Source organism: Oryza glaberrima, chromosome 3, assembly GCF_000147395.1.
Source record: "Oryza glaberrima chromosome 3, OglaRS2, whole genome shotgun sequence".
In the NCBI taxonomy this organism is placed as follows: domain Eukaryota; kingdom Viridiplantae; phylum Streptophyta; class Magnoliopsida; order Poales; family Poaceae; genus Oryza; species Oryza glaberrima.
Window position 1 is genome coordinate 26765225 of NC_068328.1, and position 10548 is coordinate 26775772.

General features: G+C 42.7%; 3 protein-coding genes across 3 annotated transcripts; 2 read left to right on the forward strand and 1 right to left on the reverse strand.

Annotated features, from left to right (window-relative positions):
• The first annotated feature begins 666 nt into the window (after positions 1–666).
• LOC127768680 (glucosamine inositolphosphorylceramide transferase 1-like) lies at positions 667–4213 on the forward strand. Its single transcript, XM_052294308.1, has 4 exons — positions 667–1061; positions 1193–1315; positions 1585–1752; positions 1842–4213. Exons 1-4 carry the CDS (start codon positions 807–809, stop codon positions 3519–3521), a joined length of 2226 nt encoding a protein of 741 aa, XP_052150268.1. The 5' UTR covers positions 667–806; the 3' UTR covers positions 3522–4213.
• A 52-nt stretch (positions 4214–4265) lies between these two features.
• LOC127768681 (uncharacterized) lies at positions 4266–6484 on the reverse strand. Its single transcript, XM_052294309.1, has 5 exons — positions 6053–6484; positions 5643–5776; positions 4894–5041; positions 4645–4751; positions 4266–4552 (listed from the first exon to the last, which is right to left on the reverse strand). The coding sequence occupies exons 1-5, from the start codon at positions 6372–6374 to the stop codon at positions 4511–4513; spliced, it is 753 nt and encodes a 250-aa protein (XP_052150269.1). The 5' UTR covers positions 6375–6484; the 3' UTR covers positions 4266–4510.
• LOC127768682 (uncharacterized) lies at positions 6402–7452 on the forward strand. Its single transcript, XM_052294310.1, has one exon. The coding sequence runs from the start codon at positions 6511–6513 to the stop codon at positions 6976–6978; it is 468 nt and encodes a 155-aa protein (XP_052150270.1). The 5' UTR covers positions 6402–6510; the 3' UTR covers positions 6979–7452.
• Positions 7453–10548: the final 3096 nt, after the last annotated feature.

The following is a 10548-nucleotide window of genomic DNA, read 5'->3' on the forward strand; positions in this document are numbered from 1 at the left end:
CTTTTAATCTCTCTTCATAATGATATTGCCATGTCATCAAATTTGTTTGAATGGCATCCCATTTATTGAGAAAAAACTCTATAAAACTACCACTAGAAATTTTTTTTTACATTAACTACCATTGAAATTGGCCTAAGAGCAATTTTAATAGAAGAGTAAGCCGTCAGCTCTAAAACCTATCAAACACATAGAGTGCTGCTCCACCAAACAGATATCATGTACAACAAAAGTTTACAAGCTTGCCATCACGCAATTACCAAAGTCTTTTTTTTAATGTTATGCCTATAACTGTTATTTTTTTCTTCACACTTTGCTAATTTTGTGGACTCCATAATTATATGGGACAGTAGGGAACAACCCGTTGTTACTATTATCGCCTCGACGTGGAAGTGTAGTGGGCAACTATTGATCACGGATTCACACTCTCTCCCCCTTATTTCTCTGCCAAGTGCCAACTCAGCATATTAGTCCGCATGCATGTAGTATGATCGATTAAAACGATCTGCTGTACCTGCTAAACTTGTGACATTCAAACCGATCGCAAAATATTTTGATCTCGCAAATATTGATGTACGTACACTAGTAAAACAACTACAAATCCAACTGTAGTCTGTAGTTATCCCGGTAGATGTCCCCGTCCCGTGTGCGACCAATTCGCCGTTCGTTGGGAGGCGCGCGCGCCGCTCGCCTTCGCTAACGCCGCGCGTCACGTAGACACGTACTACTAGCCGAAGGGAGCCGCGGAACGAAGGGGAAGTCAGTGAGGGCGAAGCACACGTGGCGCTCTCCATCTCTAACCGCCGCCAATGGCGTCGTCCCCGCGGCCGGCGGCGACGGCGGCGGCGCACCGCCGGGGGCTGATCCAGCGCCCGCCCTCCGCGCAGGCCTACCTCTCCGCCGCGGCGGCGCTCCTCGTCCTCGCCGCCGTCGCCTTCTCCCGCGCCGGCCACCGCTTCCCGCACCCGCCCGCCACCCGCCGCTGCCGCCCCGACGCCGAGGGCTCCTGGTCCGCCGGCGTCTTCCTCGGCGACTCCCCGTTCTCCCTCGAGCCCATCGAACACGTAACTGCTCCCTAGAACACGCGAGAGCTCCTGCTTATTAGGTTTCGGTGTGCGATGCGTGGGGGGGGGGGGGGGGGGGGGGTGCCGATCGAACGACGCCAGATGACTTGGCTGATCTCCGTGCCTTGCAGTGGGTGATCTCGAAGGCCGACGGCGCGGCGTGGCCGGTGGCGAACCCGGTGGTGACGTGCGCCGAAGTGGAGGACGCCGGGTTCCCCAGCAGCTTCGTCGCCAAGCCCTTCCTCTTCCTCCAGGTTCTTCGAACCAGCTTTTCACTGTGTTCACATCTCAATTTTGAAGTATCCCTTCGCATTGGCAATCTCGGCAGGAATGTCACGATTCGATTACTTCAGTGGGCATTAAATCATTCAAATCTCTAACTCACCTGTCTGGAGTATTTGATATCTGAGGATGTAAATTTATTGGTTTTCATGTCACTTTTATGTGTATTTACTGCGTCCTCGCTCACGATCATGGTGGTCTGTATCCAGCCCTGATGGATGTGCAACTGAATTGTTTTCAGGGGGATGCCATCTACATGTTTTTTGAGACAAAGAATCCCATTACGTCGCAAGGCGACATTGCTGCTGCTGTGAGCGAGGACGCCGGAGTGACATGGCAGCAGCTGGGAGTAGTGTTACATGAGGAATGGCATCTTTCGTACCCATATGTGTTTACCTACAAAAACAAGGTGAAATATTTCACTCACAGGTTGGAGAAAACTGCTATTGCAATCATTCTCACATAGTCACATATGCTTTTACTTGACTAACTGCACAGGTCTATATGATGCCTGAAAGCAGCAAGAATGGAGATATTCGTTTGTATCGTGCATTAGATTTTCCGCTCAAGTGGGAATTGGAAAAGGTCCTTTTGGAGAAGCCGTTGGTAGATTCGGTTATCATAAATTTCCAGGGTTCCTATTGGCTCCTTGGAACAGATTTAAGTTCTTATGGTGCAAAACGAAATAGAGAGATCAGTATTTGGTACAGTAATTCTCCACTTAGTCCTTGGATTCCACACAAGCAGAATCTGATTCATAACACAGGTAAAATGTTAAGCACTAGAAATGGGGGCAGGCCATTCATTTACAATGGCAATCTTTATCGTGTTGATAAAGGCCAAGGGGGTGGATCTGGCCATGGTATCCAAGTGTTCAAAGTTGAAATCCTGAAGTCAAATGAATACAAAGAAGTTGAAGTCCCATTTGTGATCAACAAGCAACTCAAGGGCCGGAATGCATGGAATGGGGCACGCTCACATCACCTTGATGTCCAGCAGCTTCCATCAGGTAAACTTTGGATTGGTGTAATGGATGGTGACAGAGTACCTTCAGGTGACTCAGTTCACCGTCTGACCATAGGTTACATGATTTATGGAGTTGTTCTTATACTAGTTCTTGTCACTGGTGGGCTTATTGGTACAATTAACTGTTCCTTACCACTCAGATGGTCTCTCCCGCATACTGAGAAAAGGAGTGGGCTCTTCAATGTAGAGCAGAGGTTCTTTCTATACCATAAGCTAAGCTCTCTGATCTCCAATTTGAACAAACTGGGATCTCTTATTTGTGGAAGGATTAACTACAGAACCTGTAAAGGGCGAGTTTATGTAGTTGTAGTAATGTTAATTTTAGTGGTTCTAACTTGTGTTGGAACTCACTACATCTATGGGGGCAACGGTGCAGAAGAACCGTATCCAATCAAGGGCAAGTACTCACAGTTCACATTGTTGACTATGACCTACGATGCCCGGCTTTGGAATCTGAAGATGTTTGTGGAGCATTATTCCAAATGTGCATCGGTGAGGGATATTGTAGTGGTCTGGAACAAAGGGCAGCCCCCAGCTCAAGGTGAATTGAAGTCAGTCGTTCCTGTTAGGATCAGAGTTGAGGATAGGAACTCTCTGAACAACAGATTCAACATAGACAGTGAAATTAAGACAAAAGCTGTTATGGAGCTTGATGATGATATTATGATGACATGCGATGACTTAGAGCGTGGGTTCAAGGTGTGGAGGGAGCACCCTGACAGGATCATTGGGTACTATCCACGCCTTTCTGAAGGCAGCCCACTGGAATACCGCAATGAGAGGTATGCTCGGCAACAAGGAGGTTATAACATGGTACTCACAGGCGCAGCATTTATGGACCATGGTTTGGCCTTCAAGAAATATTGGAGCAAGGAAGCTGAGGTAGGAAGACAGATTGTAGACAGTTTCTTCAATTGTGAGGATATCCTTCTAAATTTCTTGTTTGCAAATGCAAGCTTGACAAGCACAGTGGAGTATGTAAAGCCAGCTTGGGCAATTGATATGTCCAAGTTCTCAGGAGTTGCCATCAGCCGAAACACACAAGCACACTATCATGTTAGGAGCAAATGCCTGGCTAAATTTTCAGAAATATATGGAAATTTAACTGCTAAGAGGTTCTTTAACAGCCGAGGTGATGGCTGGGATGTATAGTGACACATATTAGTGGATAGCTTTATTCCTGAGACTCAAATAGACTGATTAGCCAAGTATATAAGGTGGGGAAGCAGGGGGAGGACTAGTGCAGGAGGAATTATGTAATTAAGTTATTCAGCAATGTATCCTGTTGTGGTTCTACTCCCTCCGTTCCATAATATAAGGGATTTTGAGTTTTTGCTTGAACTGTTTGACCACTCGTCTTATTCAAAAAAATTTGGAATTATTATTTATTTTTTTGTGACTTACTTTACTATCCAAAGTACTTTAAGCACAACTTTTAGTTTTTTATATTTGCACAAATTTTTGAATAAGACTATCCAAAGTACTTTAAGCACAACTTTTCGTTTTTTATATTTGCACAAATTTTTGAATAAGACGAGTGGTCAAACAATACAAACAAAAACTCAAAATCCCTTATATTATGGGACGGAGGGAGTATTAGTTTAGCGTGCCCCTGCTGTAGGTTTTCCATAGATGGTTTTTGGTGTTCCTGCGCTTCCACTTATATTTCATAATTTTAATTCCTTTTGAATTCTAGTTGCCTCACATGTGCAATCTGTAATTATTGCAACTGTGCATGCAATTGCAATCGTGCCCCAGGAGCCAGGATAAATAGTTCAATCTCCCTCAGATTAACAGAGGTGAACTTCCTTCCTCCCTTTTTTCTTTTTGTGCAAAATTGTATATTACATGAAGAAAGCAATTATGAATCACAAAAGAAGGAATTTTATTTGTACACTTATCAGATTTCATTAAATGAGATATTGGTATGTACTTCATATTTGCATGTTCTGCACTGTGATCACAAATTCACAATCAGGTATCGATCAATCTGCTTTTTCTCCTCTTCCTGTTTAGTAAATAAGACCAAGGAAACTAAATCTGCATTTCCTCCATTTCTCCCCAATGCAGTTCTAGCAAATTGTGGTACAATCTTGAATTTTAGTCATGTCATTGCTACGAGAAGTAATGCACCGCTTGAATCAAAACTTGAAATTCTTCTTCAGGTAAATCACCACCTCTTGCTGAAACAAGTACAGTATGAGGGTTAATGCTATATTTCTCTTTTTGATAATCTCATTTACTTTAAGGAAGCTGGGAGGGGAAATATACTTACAATCAAGCAAAGAATTATGCAGCCTGCAGCTCCAGGAAAAAGGGCATACCAGAGTTGCAAGTGGTGAAACTTTGGACCATCAATAAACAAGAGAGGCAAGCTTGCAGCTGCAATCATCATGGAAATGGTGAGCTTTGCTATGATGCATTTAAGTAGAGTACAAAAACAGATGTCAATCAGAAATATTTTTTTAAATTCTGCTGAGCACATCTAAAGCACCACATCCCTGTTGAAAGAAAGATTATATACCTGGAGGGTGTGAGGCGCCTGTAATTGTCATGAATGCTATGGATGCAGAAAGAGCAGCACCTCTTGCCAACCATCCAGGCCCAAATAAGGAAAGGGCTAACACACCAAATGCCGCACAACCAATCTGGGCAACAAACATGTTGTATTTCTGCAAGATTTTGTCACCTGCTAGTATTAGTATTGATTTCACGTATGATCTAAGAATGTTTTTAGATTTGTTGTAGGACTCCAACTGGAATGTGTTCATCCAATCTCAAAAAATTAACCCAAATGGAAACACCTAATGATTTTTACTACACCGAAAAATCGTACATAACTACTTTTGTGGTTCAGTCATGACTACAGAAAGGAAAACAGAGGTATGGTTCCAAGCCTTCAACTGAGTTCTATGAGCCATAGTTTTTCAGTCGACGACAACATGGACACCCTGAAATTTAGAAGCATTATATTGCTACTACATGCTGCAGATTTTTTAGTAGATCTTTTTTCTAATTTGAGAAACTAGTTTGCAAATCAACATAATCTGGGTGTCCATTAGATTCAGTCAGTACAGTAAGTGGCAGCGATTAATTCATCTGTGCATCTTAGGGTTTCCGACTTGCCCAAAAATCTTAGAAAAGGATAATAGAACATTTGTTCCCCATAAAAAAAATAAAAGGTAGCATTATGCATAGAAAATTTTTCTTGTAGTATTGAAGAGTCACTGTCGATGTTGTAACTAAAATATTTAACTGTTAAGCTATTCATACCTTGGCAGCAGGTGAGCCTGGAGCGGTGAAAAGCACAGCGCAGACTGCTCCGAGAGGGGCAATTGTCAATGATACTCCCTTGTACGCCATCATCTGATCCATCCTTCCCAGCACGGCCATTGCTAGGAATGCACCTGCACGTTATCATTATTTGAGGAAAAATATGTCAGGTGAGCCTTCTTTTCTATAAAATTTATTGGCAAAACCATCAAACTCTCGACGGCTTCTGTGGTTTTGCCACTATATGCAAGAAATAGTCTTTTTTTTTTCTCTGCACAACCATTCAACAAAATATATCACAGAGAGGAAACCAAGCCCTCGCTGAATTCACTTGGCGAAAAAGCACGGAGATTCAGAGACCCAGCCAACGAAGGCCGACGAAGAAGACAAGTTTCAAGTTTCAGACTCACCGGCGGAGGGCCAAAGAACATCGCTGACGCTGATGCCGCCAGGCGGCGACGACGACGACGCCGGCGTGACACCGGCGGCGGCGCTCGCTTCCGCGACAACGACGCCGCTCAGGTCCCTCCTCCTCCTCCTCCTACTTAAGCCGATCCTCTGAGAAGAAAGGAAGCTGCTACCCTGCTTCTTGCTGCCATTGACATGCAGGAGGACGGGTAGACATGGCATATTGGAGTGGGACGCCGCTGCTAGACATTGCTGCACCCTTGCTCGTGCCAAGACGTTGCTGCAGCCAATGCCGAGCATCCCCGGTCGTTGCTGCAATGCCATTCTCTCTCTCTCTCTCCTTCCTTCTCTCTCCCCAAGAAGCACAGTATGGGTATTTAAATGGGCAGGATAAGGCGGTGAAGAGGAGATAGGGTCAAGAGAGAGAGAGAGAGAGAGAGAGAGAGAGAGAGAGAGAGAGATGGATGGCCTCTTGGGTGGACGTGAGGGGAAGAGAAGGCGGCTTAGCTCTTCAGCGCCGTGGAGAGTCGCAGATGTTGATGCCTGGAATAAGAACAAGTATATAGTAAACAAATACTACTGTACTGACAAGTGCATATGCTTCCCATGTTTTCTTCCGTTTTTGATCCAGGTCATATGCTGGTTGGATCACAGGGGAGAGGCATGGATCCGTTGCTGCTCCTTGGCAGCTTCTTGCTCATCGCTATCTGGCCACAGCAGATGGTACCAGTTGCTTTCACATGCTGTTCATGTGGTCAGTGGTGACAGGTTACACGGGCGGCATGAATCCAAGCGAAATCTGATTATATTTTGGTGTGAAGATCATCATTGGCCGCAATGCTGGCAAGTGCTAGAGATGGTCTATTTACCACAGGTTCTGAGAACATCCCCAACCGGTAAGAAAGAAAAGAATCTGAGCATTTTATAGCCTTATTAACTTGGCTAGTTAAATTTCAATATTTGATATTGATTGTTCTTGTCTCCTCACAAATTATGGGTTTGTATATTCCTTGTACTGCACGAGTATCTGCTCCTTCCATCTTAAATTTTGCATATGTTAATCACAAGCACCAAAGAAGCCCCCAAGAAGGCCCTCCGTTCGTTGACACTGCTGGTCGTCTAGGAGATTTGGAATGAAAGAAACCGTAGAACCTTCCAGCAAAAGGAGCTCTTGTCGAATAGCTTGCTGACGAAAATCAAAGAGGAGGCCAGAGCATGGATCTTAGCAGGAGCAAAACATCTGGGAAATTGGCTTATAACTTAGTTTGTTAGGACCTTTGGTCCTGTTTTTTCTTTTATACTGTGCAGTTTACTCCTTCCTTGTTCAATGAAATTAGCGGCTCGCCGATTCGTTAAATAAATTGCATATGTTTGCATTGGATCAGTTCCAAACTTACCTCTTTTGCACCTAACTTGACTCTGATTCCCCCACCATGAGAGCCGATCTAGAGGCTAGTTCGGCCTTACTTGTCGGAGACTGAACTACCGCTCGCTTACTTGCTGATCAAGGGCGTCATTTCCACTTATTCTAATCTTTGAAGGAAGAAGATTGAAAAACTAACAAACAAATTGTCTTCAGCCCTACTTAGAATTTATTTTCTGTTGTTCCAACTGTAAGTCTCCAATAGATATTTCGTTACAGCACCTTACATTAGAAGATGGTTACAACTTCTGACCACCAACAAACTGGGGTCTGACATGCGCAATTTGCTTAATTTGTTGAATTATTTTGCATGTGCAATGCCGGGTGCCCATAGCCTGGCTGTCGAGTATCGACATTGTAATCCAGCCTCCTAGGAAAGAAAAATAAGGACAGAATCCAGCAGAGGACTACAGGAGGCGGCTCTTGGGACTGATCAAAGAGGCAACCACTGAGCTAACCAATAAACAACTATCGAAGGATGGGCTAGTAGCCTTTTTATTATGCTCATGGTGGTGCAAATTTAGGTACCGAAAGAAGTTCATGCCTGTCAAAATTGTTCCGTATTCAAATAGTTGACTAAAACTGAGATACGAGTTGAAACATCTAGTTAAAGTCCTATCTACCATTGTTATTGGCCATTCTTTTATTTTTTTAAAAAAAGGATCTCCAGAGATGTAATATGAGATGAATCTTCATCTAATCTAAGAATAATGTGATTACATGGTTTTTGCTACCCTGATGGTCTGACCCGATCCAACGTGAGTACGTGAACAATAATGTTTTTGTTCTTTTAAGAATGACAACAGGTTAACATGCAAACTCGAATCTCATCAGTCTTTACCATGTTTTTTTCCCAGAATGTACTAGGGCACAATAACATACGAATATCCGAATCAGATTCCTAACTTCTTTAGTACACCGGAGATCAGCCGAATTATGGTAGTGAAGAACAAAAACAATATAATCGTCCCATCAATGAGGATCTGGGAACGTATAGCTGATTGACTTTTTTTTTTTAACTGCGTAAAGTTGAACACATGTGATCGAAACAAAGAAAATAAGTTTAGGGTACAGTTTTTATACTTCTATTTATGTACTTTTTTTTTCGAAAAGAATACTTCTTTATTGTTATCAGTTAGTACAAAACAACAAGCTGAACATGTCGAAAGGTTTTGAAAGCAACCAACAAGCCTAGTGTAACTTTTTTCTCTCCATTTTCACATGTAAATCCATTAAATTTTATGAAAATGACCTTGCTAAAATATGAAGTCTAAAGTAAGATACAGAGCAAAATGGGAGTGTTCGCGGAATAAGCGAAACGACATATTTCCAAACGAAAAGTAATTTGTGAATAAAACTTTTATATGCATGTTCTTAACGATCTAAAAGCAAATGCTGAAAAATAAACTTCGATGAAAAAAACCTTAAAATCAGCTCCAAATTTAAGGTTAAAAACTCCAAAATCCCTTAACCCCCAAAGATGACCTTAATCACACCCCCCACCCCCCCTCCCCGGGTGCCGACAGCCAGCCCACATGCAGCTAGCTATGCTAGCGGCATGGAAAAAGTCCACTTAGACTCTCTTAATTGTTCACCTAATCTAGTTCGTGACTCTTAACTAGAAAATCGGGTAGGATGACTCCCCCAATTACTAGAACCAGTACAAATCGACTCCTCCAGCGGTTTTCGAGGGCGGTTTTGTTGACGTGGCGGCATTGACCCAGTCTTCGTCCCACGTGGCGCTTGTGTGGCATTAGAATTAAAAAATATCTATGGGACCCATCTGTCAATCACACACAAAATATATTGTGGGACCCACATGTCATCCTTTCTCCTTCCCTTCTTCCTCCTCCCTCTCTCTCCCTTCTTCCTCTTTTCTCTCCCCCTTTGGACACACCTCGGGAGCGGGAGTCGGATCAGCGGCGATGGCGAGCGGGGGTTGGAGTGGCGACAGCGGCGACACAGATGCAGATCGGCCTCCCCTCCAGTCATCACCGCCGCCGCTGCTCATCTTCGTGTAGGGGAGAGGGGAGAGGAGGCGGCGGAGGACGTGGCGACGGGATAGAGGATACCGTGGGCAGCGGTAACATGAGAGCGGCTGTAAGTTCAAGTGCCTTAATTTGGTTTCGGTGATTAATGACAAATCTAATTATATGAGACTAACGTTTTTATGAGCCTTTCTTTGACTAGTCTCATTTGGATATGGAAATAAAAATGATGAGAGGTATGTATTAAACTTCACATATTCTAACTTGGTCTCTCTTGTGGATCCAAAAATATAGTGTGAGCTTCCTATTTGATCTTTATTGATTATGTGCATATGCGTTCCTTCATATCCGTATGTATGCACATCTTGAGGGGGAGCTTATTCTATATTTTGTTTATTATAAGATTTCTATCTTGATTTGAAATTAGTTTTCATCTCATCTCTATATTGTTTATATCGGGTTATTATCCATCACCAAAGAGAGAAAAGATTGAAAGATCTTGGATTAAACAATTTGTGTAATTGTTACTTTGGTGATAGATGATAAACCGATGTTTATGGGATTAACCTCTCTTTTACATAAGTTGTCTACTAGGTTATTTCCCGATAATGAGATGTGGAAGACATGCATTCTTTTGTGATGGACCTTAATCATGACAAGGATGAAATGCATGGAGATAAAACGATATGTACCACTTCTTATCTCCTACTTTTTGATAGGTTCATATATATGATTTCCATGTTATTGATATATAAGTGTGAGACTAATGTTTACTCGAATGTTATCTTATTTAGTCTCATTTACATTGAGAACATGGAGATCATGAAGGTATATGTTTTATGTTGGTCTACATCATTACTACATATGCCTTCTCTATATGTATAGGATAAACCCCCATTGGTCATTCTCTAATTATGCATACACTTGCATCTCTTGTATATTTATTTGTATGCATATATTTAGGGGGAGCAAATCCTATACATTTATTGTGCATGTTCTAGATCCATATTGTTCACCTATTATTTATATCGGATCTTTGCACTTGAGCTTGTATACGAGTATATGACACTTGTGATGTTAATGAATA

Excerpts from the sequence above, each read along its gene's own strand:
- LOC127768680 (XM_052294308.1), top strand. The coding sequence starts at position 807 with ATGGCGTCGTCCCCGCGGCCGGCGGCGACGGCGGCGGCGCACCGCCGG. Across the intron at positions 1,316-1,584 it reads AGCCCTTCCTCTTCCTCCAG|GGGGATGCCATCTACATGTT; the intron begins GTTCTTCGAACC and ends AATTGTTTTCAG. Across the intron at positions 1,753-1,841 it reads TGTTTACCTACAAAAACAAG|GTCTATATGATGCCTGAAAG; the intron begins GTGAAATATTTC and ends CTAACTGCACAG.
- LOC127768681 (XM_052294309.1), bottom strand. The coding sequence starts at position 6,374 with ATGGCATTGCAGCAACGACCGGGGATGCTCGGCATTGGCTGCAGCAAC. Across the intron at positions 5,777-6,052 it reads TGTTCTTTGGCCCTCCGCCG|GTGCATTCCTAGCAATGGCC; the intron begins GTGAGTCTGAAA and ends GATAACGTGCAG. Across the intron at positions 5,042-5,642 it reads CAGGCTCACCTGCTGCCAAG|AAATACAACATGTTTGTTGC; the intron begins GTATGAATAGCT and ends AAAATCTTGCAG.
- LOC127768682 (XM_052294310.1), top strand. The coding sequence starts at position 6,511 with ATGGATGGCCTCTTGGGTGGACGTGAGGGGAAGAGAAGGCGGCTTAGC.